General features: G+C 46.3%; 1 protein-coding gene across 2 annotated transcripts in view; it reads left to right on the top strand.

Annotated features, from left to right (window-relative positions):
- REC8 (REC8 meiotic recombination protein) overlaps positions 1–16,718 on the top strand; it is a 690,516-nt gene extending 673,798 nt beyond the window's left edge. For both annotated transcript variants that reach the window (XM_078644950.1, XM_078644952.1), the window contains one exon: positions 15,115–16,718. In XM_078644950.1, the coding sequence (XP_078501076.1) occupies positions 15,115–15,203 (89 nt within the window). In that variant the 3' untranslated portion in view covers positions 15,204–16,718. The remainder of the gene's footprint in view (positions 1–15,114) is intronic.
- The last annotated feature ends 230 nt before the right edge of the window (positions 16,719–16,948 follow it).

Genomic DNA, 16,948 nt, shown 5'->3' with positions numbered 1-16,948 from the left:
GGTCTCTGGGACAACAAGCACAAATGTCTCCACATCAACTATCTAGAGCTTCTAGCAGTATTTCTAGCCCTGAAAGCTTTTCAGTCTCATCTCATAGGCAAACTATGTACAAAAACAAAGGGGAATACGTTCTCTCAGACCATCTGGAGCTGGGCAATTCATCACAGAATTCATCTTCTGGAAGAACACCTTCCAGGAGTCAACACTCAAATTGCCTACCTCCTCAGCAGAAGGAGGCAGCAACTACACAAGTGTGAAGTTCATCCCCAAGTTCTCCTCCAATACTTTCAACAATGGGGATTCCCACAATTAGATCTGTTCACCACAGTGGACAACGCAAAATGCCCAAACTTAGCCTCCATGTTCCCACACCCTCTTTGCAAACGGGAATGCCCTGTGGATCAATTGGTCAAAGATATTTGCCTATACTTTTCCGCCTCTCCCACTCCTTCCGTTTCTGGTTCGAAAGCTCAGGCAAACATTGCTGATTTTGGTGGCTCCCACATGGGCCCATTAACCATGGTACAACACACTTTTGGAACTCTCAGTAGTTCTGCATCAAAAGCTGTACCTCAATTCCAGCATTCTCACTCAGAACCGTGCAGAAATCAGACACCCAAACCCCAGGGAGCTCAACTTAACGATTTGGCTACTGAAGTCAAAGAGTTTGGATACTTAAACTTGCCTCCAGACTGTACGACTATTCTTAAAGAAGCAAGAAATCCCACTACCTGAGCTTGTTATGCAGCAAAATGGAAATGATTTGTTATTTCTTGTAATGACAACAAAATTAATCCTCTGGATGCTTCTGTTCAGAACATTGTTTGTTACCTTCGATACCTACAGCAAACTAATCTAGCTTAAATATCTATTCGATTGCATCATGCAGCAGTATCTGCATATTTGCAAAACAGACAGCATTTATCTTTTTCAAAGTCCCTGTGATAAAAGCCTTTATGAAAGGCTTAAAAAGAATTATACCACCCAGAATACCTCCGGCACCAGTATGGAATCTCAACATTGTACTTACAAGACTCATGAGTCCACCCTTTGAACCATTATACAGTTGTCCTTTAGAGTTCCTTTCATGGAAGGTTGCCTTCCTCGTTGCAGTCACTTCATTAAGGAGAGTTAGTAAGCTTCAGGCATTAACCTTAGAAGAACCATTCTGTTCGAGGCATATGAGCTGCAGATTACACACTGTGCATAAATGGCCACCTACAGGTGGGCCCGGATGTTTGCAGTTTGTTTTTGTTATAGAAAAGTCTTTGGAAGTCACAGGATAGGTGACTCCTCCTTTGGATCATACTGCGCATGGGCATCGGCTCCATCCCCAGATTGTTTTTTCCCGCCACTGGGCTCGGATGTGTTTCCAGCTCTCCGTGTTGGAACCGATTTCCTTCAGCGCGCAATCCTCACCACCTAGGCCTCAACTCCAGCTCATGGAAAGGACGCCATTTAAAAAGTGCCTTCAATGTGGGTCGAAGTTTCCCCACACAGACCTACATGAGGTGTGTAACCTTTGCCTCTCTCCGGAGCACGAGACCAGAGACTGTTCTACTTGTGCCTCCTTCCGTTCCAAGAAGAGGATCTTGGACCGAAGAGCTAGGAGAACAATGGCTCGTTCATCAGCTCCGATTCCAGACGACATCTTCCAAGAGGGCGTCGACGTCCCAGAACACCATGGCGTCGACAGCAACTCCGAGGCAGAAGATTCCGAATTCAAGGACATCCCTCCAGCACAGCGGGTCGTAAGTAAGACCGTCGACCCCGACCCTTCCTCGACACATTCAAAAAAGGCTTTGGTTACACCCTCGGGCTCGGGTGCATACCGGGACACTGCTTCCACTGCCCCGCCTTCGGGCACGGCTAAGAAGCTCACTAAGCCTTCCGGTGACTCGAGCTCGAGTCGACCTGCCCACGGTGCTGGCGTACACCTACCAATGAACAACAGAATGCCAATACTGTCACAACTCCTTCTTTTTTAATTCCTTAGACCATAAGACTTGTGCACTATGGTCAAATACCACGCTAGTGTCAGAATGAATCTTTTATTTTATTTTGAATTTTTGAGCAAGGATTATTGGTTATTATTTCACCAATTCATCATACAATAAACGACCTCATATACATATATTTACACAATATTCACAACAGATTTTTACACAATATCAACAATGTCATAATTATTATCAAAAACAATTTGAATTTTGAAACTCATACCCTCACCCATACACAACCATACACAACAACATACATTTACACAAAACCTGGAATCAAAAATATTCACAGTAAGCCATATACAATACATTTTACAATGATAAAACTTTTCATGAAAGTTTTTCTATTACTCCTTTGTTTAGATGGCAAAAAGTTGTCGACACCTACCGGTACCGAAAAAGACATCATTGGCCGCTACGCCAGCATCGCAACAATCGTCGCCGAAGCCTACTGCTAGCCCCTTGGCACCGAAACCAAAATCGGACCCAAGCAAACACGCTTCGGATTCGAAAAAATCATCGGATCCGAAAAATGCATTGGAGCCGAGAAAACCGTCGGATCCAAAAACCCCTTCGGAGCCGAGAAAATCATCGGAATCGAAAAAACCATTGAAGCCGAAAACGACTTGGACACTACCAAACAACACATTTCAAAGCCAAAAGAAAGCCCCATCTCCGTGCCAAGAATTCCCTCCGCACCAAAAGATCTGCCTCCTGCACAGGACTTTTTTCATCCAGACCCTACACAAAAGACTCTTGTTAAGGATCCAACCACTGGTCGACTAACTCTCAGTTCAAAGAAACGACCACTGGATACACCTGCCCCAGATCTTCATCCGAAGAAGGACATTGCCACCTCTCCTCTAAGGATTCTTTCCCCTATTCCTCCACATGTGCCATCACCACCTGCTCCCCTACCACAGCACTCCCCTACATCTTCTATCATACCAGATGATGACAACAGGGATGATAGCTCTGATGATATAGGGGGTGGTGCAGATGATCCCTCTATTCCGCCAGGCTCACCTGACCCGTGGGATGACTTTAACACCCCAGACGTCCCTAATGTCCCTCAAGACGACATATATCCCCCTAGGCCTTCCCCACCAGAAGACACTATCGGATTTAATCAGCTAGTACACAGGGCTGCACAATACCATGGGGTAGACATACATACTGACCCTGTAGATGAAGACTTCCTAATGGATACCTATGATAATGTACAAAGGTCCTCCTCAATTTTACCCATGCTTAAGGGAGTTATTAAGCATGCTCCAGAAGTCTTCAAGGACCCAGTTAGAACTCGGGTCATCAACCCACGAATAGAGAAAAAATATAAAGCTGCCCCTTCAGATCCAGCATATATTAAAGGCCCAGTACCATTAGACTCTCTTGTGGTCTCTAATGCACGAAAAAGAGCAAATTCACAAACATCAGGTGAAGCTCCCCCACCAGATAAAGAGTCTAAGCTCCTTAACGCATCAGGTAAAAGAACTGCGTCTCAGGCAGCAAACATGTGGCGTATTGCCAATACACAAGCATTATTGGCAAGATATGACAGGGCACATTACGATGAATTAGATTCTTTAATGCAACACCTCCCTGATAGATATAAAGACAGAGCAAATGAGCTTATCCAAAAAGGGAAAAATATTACAAACACCTGTATTCATTGTGCACTAGATGCAGCAGACACTGCCTCCAGAGCAGTTAATACCAGTGTTTTGTTGTGTAGACACGCATGGCTACGCATTTCAGGATTCAAACCTGAAAGTGCTATACTTAACCAGCCCTTTGATGAGCAACACTTATTCGGACCTAATGTAGATGTATCCCTTGAAAAGATGAAAAAGGATACAGATACAGCCAAATCTATGGGAGCCTTGCAGTCGCAGGCTCCCAAACGGTCATTCCGCCGCTCATCTTACAGAGGCGCCTCCAGGGGATACTCTTCAGACACACCCTCTACATCTAATAAAGCCCCTACACAATCCATCTACATTAGGGGCTACCAAAGGGGTGGTTACAGAGGTAACAGCAATAAGGGCAGAGGTAAAAACAACAACTCCCGCTCTGCCTCCACCCCTGCCCAATGACTTCCCTCCCCTTCCCCCGCCCCATTTCCACTCCTGTCGGGGGAAGACAACAACAATACCTACCAGCCTGGAAAAACATCACATCAGACAGGTGGGTGCTACAAATAATTCAGTCAGGTTACTGTCTCGAACTAACATCTACCCCTCCAAACATACCACCCAGACAGCGTCCAATGTCACAAGAACATCTGATACTGCTCAGAATGGAGGTTCTATCCCTCCTGCAGAAGGATGCAATAGAAATAGTTCCAATGTATCAGCAAAATAAAAGGAGTATACTCCCTGTATATCTTAATCCCAAAGAAAGACGGATCTCTAAGGCCTATCCTAGACCTCAGACCCCTAAACCTGTACATACAGTCAGCCCACTTTCATATGGTCACACTCCAACAGGTCCTTCCGCTCCTTTTACAAGACGACTTCCTTGTCACTCTGGATCTCAAGGACGCCTACTTCCACATTCCTATCCACATAGCGCACAGAAAATATCTCAGATTTGTACTAGACGGTCAGCACTACCAATTCAAAGTACTCCCATTCGGAGTCACAACAGCACCAAGGGTGTTTACCAAATGCCTAGCGGTAGTAGCAGCACACTTAAGAAGACAGCATATTCACGTCTTCCCATATCTAGACGACTGGCTCATAAAAGCCAGCTCATACAGCCAGTGTGTACAACACACTCACGCCACAATTCAACTGCTCCACGACTTGGGATTCACAGTAAATCACACCAAGTCACATCTGCAACCGTCACATGTACAACAATATCTTGGCGCTACAATAAACACCCAATTAACACTAGCATATCCCTCTCCAGCCAGGATAACAAGTGTACAAACTCTCCTAACAAAATTCAAACTGCAACACTCGCTTCCTGCTCGAGTGCTCATGCAGCTCATAGGAATGATGGCATCTTGCATATCCATAGTACCTCACGCAAGACCACAAATGCCTCCACTTCAAGAGTGCTTCGCACAACAATGGAACCAGGCTCACGGTCAATTAACAGACCTAGTGTTGGTAGACAGTCGGACTCATTGTTCTCTGCAATGGTGGAACACCAAAAACTTTTCAAAAGGCTGACCATTTCTAGAGCCAGTTCCTCAAATAGTCAGCGGACGCATCGCTCTCTGGCTGGGGTGCTCACCTACTGCATCACACCATGCAAGGCAGGCGAACACTGCAACAAAGGTTACTCCACATCAACCACTTGGAGTTACTAGCTGTATTTCTAGCCCTGAAAGCATTCCAAATGCAAGTATCAGGCAAAGCTGTCTTAGTCCGTACGGACAATATGACAGCAATGTATTACATACACAAACAAGGGGGGACACACTCTCTGCAGCTCTCGCAGTTAGTGCAGCAGATATGGAGATGGGCTATACCACTAAAGATCTTCCTCTTAGCCCAACATGTTCCAGGAGTACAAAACACCATGGCAGATCTGCTAAGTCGACAAACACAGCAGATCCACGAGTGGGAACTTCATCCACAAGTTCTTCAACCGTTCTTTCAACTGTGTGGACAACCTCAGATAGACCTCTTTGCCACCCACGAAAACGCAAAATGCCCAAACTTTGCTGCCAGATATCCTCACCCACTGTCCAAAGGCAGTGCGATATGGATGAACTGGTCTGGAAAATTTGCAAACGCTTTTCCTCCTCTCCCACTACTTCCGTTAGTGGTACGCTAACTACAGCAACATTCCCTAACACTTATTCTAGCTGCCCCAACTATGGCCAGACAATCGTGGTGCACCACGCTGCTGCAGTACCACACCAGAAACTAAGCCTTACACCACGCCTATTAACACAGAACCATGGAGAGATCAGACACCCGGACCCAGCGCAGCTCAACCTTGTGATCTAGCTCCTGAAGTCATAGAGTTTAGTTACCTTAACCTCCCTCCAGACTGTATGAACGTTATTAAAGAAGCTAGACGTCCCACCACTAGAGCATGTTATGCAGCTAAGTGGAAACGGTTTGTAATATACTGTCAAAACAACCATATCAATCCTTTAGATGTGTCTATTCAACACATCATAGAATACCTATTACTCCTTCAAAAGTGTAATTTAGCGTACACGTCAATCAGACTTCACCTTGCGGCCATTGCAGCATACTTACAAAAAAAACAACATCTATCTCTTTTCAGAGTACCTGCCATAAAGGCTTTTATGGAAGGACTCAAAAGAATAATCCCTCCCAGAACACCACCTTCACCAGTGTGGAACTTAAACATTGTTCTCACATGGTTAATGGGACCCCCCTTTGAACCGTTACATAAATGTGAATTGAAATTCCTAACTTGGAAAGTAGCTTTCCTAGTAGCTATTACTTCTCTCAGAAGATTTAGTGAACTACAACCATTTACCATGCAAGAACCCTTTCTGCAAATGCATCATAATAAAGTGGTTCTACGGACTAATCCTAAATTCCTTCCAAAAGTCATTTCACCCTTCCATCTGAATCAGTCTGTTGAGCTGCCCGTATTTTTCTCACAGCCACAAACATTCGCAGAAAGAGCTCTTCACACCTTGGATGTCAAAAGAGCATTGCTTTACTACATTGAAAGGACACAAACTTTTCGTAAAACTAAACAACTTTTTGTGTCTTTTTCATCACCACATAAAGGTAACCCCATTTCAAAATCTGGGATAGCTAGGTGGAATGTTAAATGCATACAAATCTGTTACCACAAAGCTAAACGTACGTTATCTATTCCTCACAAAGCCCAGTCTACAAGGAAAATAGGGGCTTCAATGGCATTTTTGGGGAACATTCCCCTAGATGATATGTGCAAAGCAGCTACATGGTGTACACCGCACACATTCACAAAACACTATTGTGTAGATATGCAAACTAAACAATAAGCCACTGTGGGCCAGGCTGTGCTAAAAACGACATCACCCCTTCGCAAGACCTCTGCAACTCCCTCGCCTCCTACTTCCACAACAAGATCGCGGACATACACAACAGCTTCAGCACTCAACCAACGCACGCCACGACCGAACCACCGCCCCCCACCACCACCCTCCGCGCCTGGACCCCAATCAGCACCGAAGACACCATCCGCACGATGAACTCCATCCACTCCGGATCTCCGACAGACCCCTGCCCTCACCACGTCTTCAACAAGGCCGACGCGGTCATCGCACCCCACCTGCGGGACATCATCAACACCTCCTTCGACATCGCCACCTTCCCGGAGAGCTGGAAGCACGCCGAACTCAGCGCTCTACTCAAGAAACCATCAGCAGACCCTACCGACCTCAAGAACTACCGCCCCATCTCGCTGCTCCCGTTTCCGGCAAAAGTCATCGAGAAGACCGTCAACAAGCAACTGGCCGCCTTCCTCGAGACGAACGGATCCCTCGACATCTCGCAGTCTGGCTTCCGGGCCAACCACAGCACCGAGACCGCCCTGATCGCAGCTACCGATGACATCCGAGCCCTGCTCGACAACGGAGAAACAGCGGCCCTCATCCTCCTGGACCTCTCCGCGGCCTTCGACACTGTCTGCCACCGTACCCTAGTACAGCGCCTCAGCAACGTCGTAATCCAGGAAAAGGCACTGGAGTGGATCACCTCCTTCCTCGCCGGAAGGACACAGAGAGTCCGCCTCCCCCCGTTCAGATCGGAGGCCACCGAAGTCATCTGCGGCGTTCCTCAAGGCTCCTCGCTCAGCCCAACACTCTTCAACGTCTACATGAGCCCCCTCGCAGCCATCGCACGCCAGCACAACCTGAACATCATCTCCTACGCCGTCGACACCCAGCTGATCCTCTCCCTCACCAACGACCCCGCCACCGCCAGAGCCACCCTGCACGAAGGGATGACAGACGTAGCCAAATGGATGTCGAACAGCCGCCTGAAACTGAACTCGGACAAGACGGAAGTCCTCATCCTGGGATCCTCACCCTCCGCCTGGGACGACTCCTGGTGGCCCCCCGCCCTGGGCAGCGCACCCAAACCAACAGACCACGCACGCAACCTGGGCTTCATCCTGGACTCCTCCCTCTCCATGACCTGACAAGTCAACGCCGTCTCCTCGTCGTGCTTCAACATCCTTCGCATGCTACGTAAGATCTTCCGGTGGATCCCCACCGAGACCAGGAAGACGGTCACCCAGGCCCTCGTCACCAGCCGTCTGGACTACGGCAACTCCCTCTACGCCGGAACCACCGCCAAACTCCAGAAGAGACTCCAGCGGATCCAGAACACCTCAGCACGACTCATCCTGGACATCCCCCGCCGCAGCCACATCTCCGGACACCTGAGAGACCTGCACTGGCTCCCGGTCAACAAGAGAATCACCTTCCGGCTCCTCACCCACGCACACAAAGCCCTACACAACCAAGGACCAGGATACCTCAACAGCCGCCTCAACTTCTACGCTCCCAAACGCCAGCTTCGTTCGACCAGCCACGCCCTCGCCGCCGTCCCCCGCATCTGAAGAGCCACCACAGGAGGAAGGTCCTTCTCCTACCTGGCCGCCAAGACTTGGAACTCCCTTCCGACCCACCTCCGCCTGACCCAGGACCACCTCGCCTTCAGGAAGCAGCTCAAGACCTGGCTATTCGAGCAGTAGCGGACCCCCTCCCCCCAGCGCCTTGAGACCCTCCGGGTGAGTAGTGCGCTATACAAAGGCTCTGATTGATTGATTGATTGTTTCAAACAACTGCAACAGTTACGGGTGGTCACCGCTAAAGGTGGGTACTGCTATACAATCTATGCACAGTATGTAATCTGCAGCTCTTATGCCTCCAACGGAAAATGCTACTTACCGGTATGCATCTGTTCTTGGCATGTAGAGCTGCAGAGGTACACACGTTTACCCGCCTCTCCGGCTACCTTTATCTGTTCCAGTATTATCTTAATTAGATACAAATTACATGGACATCACTACTTTCTTGTAAGACTCCATCACCTCCCTAATGGCGAAAAACAATCTGGGGATGGAGCCGATGCCCATGCGCAGTATGATCCAAAGGAGGAGTCACCTATCCTGTGACTTCCAAAGACTTTTCTATAACAAAAACAAACTGCAAACATCCAGGCCCAACAATACGTGGCCATCTATGCACAGTGTGTAACTCTGCAGCTCTACATGCCAAGAACAGATGCATACTGGTAAGTAGCATTTTCCCTTAGCTTCATAACAATAGGGTAGTTCTTCGCACCAACCCAAAATTCATCCCTAAAGTAGTTTCTACTTTTCACCTTAACCAATCAGTTGAGTTACCTGTGTTCTTCTCTCAACCTGAATTTTAGCTGAATGAGCCCTTACCCACTTGATGTCAGAAGAGTGATATTATATTATATCGAAAGGACAAAAGATTTTTGTAAAACAAATCAACTGTTTGTCGCATTTGTACAACCTACAAAGGCAATCCTATCTCTAAATCTGGCATTTAAAGGTGGATTGTTAAATGCATTCAAACTTGCAAAAGCTAAAATAACTTTATCTGTACCCCCTAGAGCGCATTCCGCGGATCTATGGCCTTTTTAGATAACATTCCAATAGCTGACATCTGTAAGGCAGCAACATGGTATATACCACACACTTTTACTAAACATTGTTGTGTGGATGTGTTAGCATACCAACAAACCAATGTAGGGCAAGCAGTGCTAAAGACACTTTTTCAGACTACTGCAGCATCTACTGGTTAGCCACTGCTTTGGGAGAATACTGCTATATAGTCTATGTAAAGCATGTGTATCTACAGCACACATGCCTCGAACGGATTATGCTACTTTCCCAGTAAGCATCTGTTCTTGGTATGTAGAGCTGTAGATTCACATGCGCCTCCCCTGACACCTGTAGTTGCTGCAGTTCTCATTATTTACATAATATACGCATGGACATCTCTTTACTACACTCACTTACTCCAGTCTCCCGGGAAAACAATCTAACAATGAGGTCGATGCACGTGCACACTATCACCGAAAGGAGGAGTCACCATACCTTGTGACTGGAAAGACTTCTTCGAAGAAAAACAACTTGCAAACATCCGGACCCAACACTAGATGGCAGGAGTAGGCAAAGCATGCAAATCTACAGCTCTACATGCCAAGAACAGACGCTTACTGGGTAAGTAGCATAATCCTTCTGGTTGATCTAACAGCAGATACCACACTTACCCTCCCACCACCACATTCTGTGAACTGGGCTCTTTTCAAATTAAAAAGTTCCCAAGTCTAGAAATCTGCCCACTGGTCAAGATCAATCTGCTATTGGACTCTGCATCCGTGAATGCAGAGAGCCTAGAATGCAACTGATGTTAGCGCAAATGGGTTTCACCTGTATGCAGCTCTGCATGTGAGCAACGTTGGCAAGGATCCGTACAATACCACCTACCGGCGAGCAGGGATACTGCTAAAGATTTTCCATATCTAGTGTGACGCCTGGGGAATATTCAAAAGCTAGGGAATCTGCAGTAAAATAAAGTATCCACCAGAATGAGGATTAACAGAGCTAAGTAACTTGTCCGTCACTACTAGGTTGGGGAGGTCATCTGGGAGAGGTGGATCTCCGACAGTGATACACATCCACATCAGTTTGCTGCTCGAATTGTAGGCAATTTGCCTGGACCTAAAGTACTTCTTCTTTCCTTCCTGGTCAGTCCATCTAGATCGTGGCAGATGACATGACCGTGAGGCGGTGTGTCAACAAGCAGGGGAGAGTGGGGTCTCACCTACTCTGTCGGGACATGGTGAGGCTTCGGGCACGAGCACCCCACTTGGCATCTGGCTAGTTGCTAACCATCTGGCCAGCTACCCGAACACCTGGGCCCACAGCCTCAGTCTGCATCATCTTGTCGACCACAAGTGGCAACTTCTCCAAGAGGTGGACCAGACTATCTTTGCCCTGTGGAGCACGCATCAGGTAGACCTCCTCACCACACAGGACAATACTCACTGTCTGCAGTTCTGTGCCCTTTAGTTTCCACTGCAGGGAGCATTGAGGAACGCGTTTCGATTGAGGTAGAGTTTTGTATTTCACTAAACGTTTCCTCCCATACCACAGAAAAGGACTGTCAAGCTTGATAATACTTTGTATAAAAATGTGCTGTGCTCTTGCCTAAAGGAACTGCCAAAGGAAATGAATGCATACTCCACCAGATCAAAGTTTTCAAAAGCTCTTGCCAGGGGTGTTCTTGTGGCTGAGATTTGCCATGTTGCAACATCGGCAGCACTGCATACCTTTACTAAGCATTACTGCTTGGACTCAGAGGTGCGACAGGATGGCCACTTTGCACGTCCGGTGCTCCAGGATTTCCTTGACTGACCATTCTTTCAGATCCATCTCTTGCGAGGTGTCTGCTGTGGAATCTGTTCAGTATGTGAGGACTCTGCAGGTAGAAGTATCCATCAGAAGAAAAAGATAGAGTATCCACCAGAAAAATAATCACCGAAACTAAGTAACTTATCCTTCTGCTCCCGAGACCCCCAATGCTCTTTACTGGACATTACTCCTTGGTTCGTTTCCCCACTTGCTAGTGCAGAGTTCTTTATTTTGGAATTCTCTCTGTTATCCACAGTTAGAAGAATATTTCCTTGCACATGCAGGCCCCAGAACTCAAGTTACTATATATTTTTTAATTTGTAAAATGTACTTATATGCACGTTTTCTATAGAAGCTGACAGTTCCCCAAATATGTTCTGGTTCATTTAACATGTTTTTGAAACTGGAAAACAAAAGAGTCATGTAGTATCTTTTAAAGACTGTAAATATAGTGAAAGCTAACACTGCTTCCTTTAGAATTGCAGAAACACCTTTTTCCCACTGTGCATTGTCGAGTTAGCCAGGCATTTGTTTTTGCTCTAACTAGTTGGGAAGGATCCATGAAACAGCAGCATTTTCTAACGCTACTTTTGACTGAAAACTCGGTTTTGTTGCCATCTGTTTATTTAATATACAATGTTTGCCAAGGAAAGTGCCCTTTCTTCCCCATTTTGATCAAGATGTCTCTTCTCAGCCTCTTTAACCATAGGCTGTACCAGCACCTTTTCACAAGTTCCCTTTTTGTAGAGTAAAGAAGTCTTAAACACGAAGTACAACATATGTTTGGAGATGCTATACAGGTGGTTGAGAGAAGAGGGATAGTGTGCGCCATAGAGTAACATGGGATAATTGGACAGGCACCTTCAAGGTCTACCATCTCAGGTGGGCAAGAGAAAAAAATGATCCCCCTCGTCTGCCCTGGGTGTGACAAATGCCGTATTTCAGAAAGTGCCACAACGGGCATGTGCTGCCACTTTTGTGCACCCATGAGGCACGTTGGTATTACAGAAGGTGCCGCAGAGACTTGTGCAACCCCTTCTGTAATACAGATAGCGCTGGCGCACATGTATCGCCAGCACTATCTCAAGAGGGCGGTCCCTCGTTTTCATGGGGGCATAGCCATATGCAAATGAGAAAATCTCCTTACCTCTGCGCCCGCGCTGTATTATGGAGGCGGGCGCAAAGGCAAACAAGCTGTCAGGAGATGCACTGAAATTGCAACACAAAAAGGTGGTGCATTGCTCATACCCCCCGTGATGGCAGCCCTGTGGAGGGGGGCAATGGGGTCCCATGGACCCCCAATCTTCCCCTTGCAAGCGAGTGAAGTCACTCGCGGCCACCGCCTGCAAGTTGTTCTCCAATCCCCTGCACAGTGGAACATCGAGTGGCTTTTGAAGCAGCCTTTCCGTATGCTGTCCCTAGGTCATCACAAGATTGTAGCTACCCTCAGGGCAGCGCAATTTTCCTAATAGGGCGCACTTTCCCCGTTTGCGCGCAGTTCACCTATTCAAAGATGTGCCATGGCGCAAACACAAAAAATGCCCCTTATCTGTAATAGGGACCCAGGTCATCCCCCAATCTCCTTGGGACTGCAGACATTTCAACACAACACTGCTTCCCTTCCAGAAGGCATTTCACATAAAGGTCATCTAAGGCTACCCACTCAATGTTAATTTCCACTGGACTTTCAAGATATTTTTCATCAGTGAGGCCCTCATGGTCCAGCAGGGATTCACCATTGATACCTTCAGCAACAAATAATCATATCATTCAGTCCAGTACAGTGTCACGTAAGAGAATTGGGACTCTTCTGCATTTTTGGGTGACTGTGGAACCCTCTGTTGAGAAGCTTCTGCCCATTTACCCTGCAGGCGATGATTGCAGACTCAGCAGCATCCTTAGAAGCCAGCCACTCCATAAGCAGTTCATCCACCTGCTGAGGCGCTCATCATTCTTGGGCAACAAGAGAGGAGAAGTTTAAATACCAACATAAGTGAGACCGTTTGGAAGACCCATGTGAGCAACACATAAAAGAGCACCACACTCAGGATCTCTCAAGGACACACAAATCAGGATATGACCGACCAAAACATGTCAAGAGCTCTTTTTCAACACAAAAAAATCTAGAAAGGATGTCCTGGGCAGGAAGAATCAGCAGAAAAGCGGATTCCTTCTTCCTTCTCCTAATTTTTGGAGTGCTGTTTGCTGAGTGATCTGACTGACGACTGGTTTCTCCTTTCTGGTTGTTTTAAATTATTAATCAATTAGGCACAGGGGATTAGGTCAGAGTGCATAAAAAAGCATCTGAGTTTGGGAAAAGATAAGAATATCGTCCCATACCAATCCAATATACTTATAATATTGATGAGAGTGCCCAATAGTGCTAGGTCTTTGCTGTTCGATTACAGGTTGATTGGGGGGTGACCTGGCACATAAATTCCCTCTGCAGCTCCTTGTTGAGAATACAATATTATCTATAGCCCTACAAAGACATTTGTTAGAGATAGATGGCCATTGAGTAGACAAGAATGTCCAATATTACCTCTGCCAAGTAGAGCGTCTTTCACCACCAGCCTGAACACCAATGTACACATTTCATGTCTGAGAGAGCAACTGAAAATAAGTAGCATCCTTTCAGCCTAGCATTACTTTGTCCTCACAATTATTGTGCCAGGCATCCTTCTCTGTAGTCAACAAATGCACAGTTGTTGAAAAATGTTGTGTTGACCATGTCAAAGCATGATCTGATGTCTTGAAAGATATCTTCTACATCTTGACAGTCTTTCAGGGATAGCTCCTAGTTCAGTGGAATCCAGGTGACGGAGATACTATGGAGCACACAGGTTCCAGCATTATACGTGTACGCCTCAAGCGGAGAAAAAAGAGGATAGGCCCCCATACAGATTTCCTTCTGTAGCCTGCAAGGTCATGGGAGACATGCATCCATACTATAGCGAGGGAATGCACCGGCTGAACTTTTCTTTTTGTAGTGACAGGAAACTGCCTAGCTGTTTAGGTTGCCCATCAGAGACAGACACTAGCAGAACTTAATGGAGAGCACTGAATTCCCATGTAGCCAGTGGGACGGCATGAGGTACTGAGATCAGGTAGCATAGTTCACTTTCTTTGAGTGAGACACGCTATCATTCAGGTAAGGATTGCAACAAAGAAGAGGGACGAGGTGGAAGCAGTGTGTTTAGTAGTGGTGGTTCTGAAAGGATAAAAGGAAAGTTTAGCAAAATACTTGTGGTGCCTGTATTAGACGAGAACTGACCTTAGTTAGCTGGAACGCTGCAAGAAAAATACTTTCAATTTAAAACTGTTTTTTCACCCTGATTGCTTCATTGCTTATACAGCTCCCTAAGCGTGTACTACTCCCCAGAAACAACAAGGTGAGTGTACTACTATAGCCAGAAATTATTTGGTGCTATCCTTTCCTATTTACACACCGTCCATGTTCTTGTTTCACTTGTCCTCGACTTTGCTTCATTTTTTCACCTGTACACTGGGTGTAGGCTTCGAACAGAACCCTCTACATTTCTTGTCCAAAGGACATTGACACTTTTGATAATGTGCACGGTGACACCCAGTGCTTCACTATGCCCCTGAGCCTGCTCCTCTTTGACATCATTGGTTGATATTTGCCATGTGCTGTGTTTGTACAGGTGTGCCTAACTTGTCTCTCCCTGGCTCTTCCTTCTACCCCACCCGTCTCCACCTTCCCCAGTTCTCTCTTCCATGCAGATCCTTGTGCTGGAGCAAGAGGAGCCTTTCGAACGAATTCTGATCAAACCAGGACGCAGATTTTATCAATAGTGACGCCAGTGCGCGCAGGAGTCTCGGCCTACTACCAGTGGAAGAGTCTATAACAGATTCCAGCGCAGAGAGTATTACTATTACTAGGGAAGTGGCCACGTACTGATACCAGCACAGATCAAGACAGTCTACAACCTAAGCTTAAGGGATAAACCTGGCCAGCTGGAGCTGGCCAATGAATTGTGTTACAGGATGTCACATTCATGCCCTGGGCACACCAGGAGCAGAATGGAAACTGCTGTGTTTCTAAGGTTGGATCAGGAGGGCTGCCAGGCCAGAGCAGAAGCAGCCTAGAGTAGTCTTAGTGAGAGTACCTTAGCCTGCTGCTGCTTGAAGCGGAGTAGCCCTGTTGTGTGTCCCAGAGGATGACAAAGCTCCATGCTTCAATGGTAATTACCTACTGTTCACTCAAGGAATACAACACAGTTCAAGTTTCTGATTATGTTCATGGTTTATTGTTAACGTATGTTTGCAATTATGTAATTGACTTCAGAATGGTCAGTGAGCCCTCATCTGTTTCTTCTGGTTCGACTGTTCTCTCGCTCTTTTAATCTTTTCCCCTTTTGTTGGTCCATGTGTAACTGTTGTTGTCTTTATTTATAGAAAACTACTTTCCCCTTTCTAGACGTAGGTGGGAAGTGGCGGACCCAAGCTACTCTGTTTGGCTGGGGTGGCTTAGCATATTTGTGGACTGGGATGCCCAACACAGTCTTCTCTCTACCTGCAGCATGGGACATATGTTGCCCTCTATGTCTCTAAAGGCCCAGCTGTTGCTGCACCCATAGATTAACTTTTCCCTGCCATTGGGCATTCAGATTTCTGTTGAAAGTTTTAGAAGAAAGTTCATCAGTGGATTTCTTCATTACCAGCCAGCTCTAAATCAGGCCCCTTGTTCCAATTTGCAGGTGGTTCCTGCTAATTTACAGAAAAGGTTTTAAAGTTCTTTGATTTATTCATCAGAATTGCAGTGAGAAAGCATATATATATCACCAAAAACACTACAGGTCTTGCCTTCCTGTACACTGGATATGAACTTGTTCTGACCTTTAATGGTGGGGTGCTAATAGCTCTTAGCTAATGTGTGTGTTGGTGTGCCACTGAATAAGGTGAGCTTTTCATGTACAGGCATGTGGATCTGAAGGTTCAGATGTTAGTACATGGGGCTCCAACGGCACCAGAATTGGTGTTTTAAAACAAAAGAAGGATTTGATAGGCAGTGCCCATCTCTCATGATGCGCCTGCGTTACTAATTGGGAGTAAGAAGTGAGCTTGTTCTAAACCCTGACTAGGACTCCATGTTAGTGTTTTGTACTCAAATCTCAGAAGATCCTGTGCCGTTGTGTAAATAGGTGGGAGACCAGGTCTATACCCACGCCTGGTCTTAAATGTTGGGATGGCAAAGCCTGATCTCTTTGCGCTGTGATCAAATTCGCATTGTGACCGAATTATCTTTATAGTCACTGTTTTAATTACATTAACTATGTCAGATTTTGAAATAAATTGGTTTTTATTAGAGGTGTGCAAATACTTTATTGATGTTCGTGCATATGAGGGTGTGTGTTTCGGAGTGTATGTATGAGGTGTTTGATCAAGTGTTACGGGCAAATGTATATATATTTTTAGGTTTGTATGGTTTGCAGTTACTCTTAAGTAATGTAGACACTCCCTGTTCAATCCCCTCGCTGCTCTCTTGCTATGAGAACAACACAGGGATTGGCTTGAGCAGGATGGTTTGACGCTCTTCT

The sequence above is a fragment of the Lissotriton helveticus genome, chromosome 5_1, assembly GCF_964261635.1.
Source record: "Lissotriton helveticus chromosome 5_1, aLisHel1.1, whole genome shotgun sequence".
NCBI lineage: Eukaryota > Metazoa > Chordata > Amphibia > Caudata > Salamandridae > Lissotriton > Lissotriton helveticus.
Note: the sequence above shows the minus strand (reverse complement) of the source record. Positions and strands in the feature narration are given on the sequence as shown.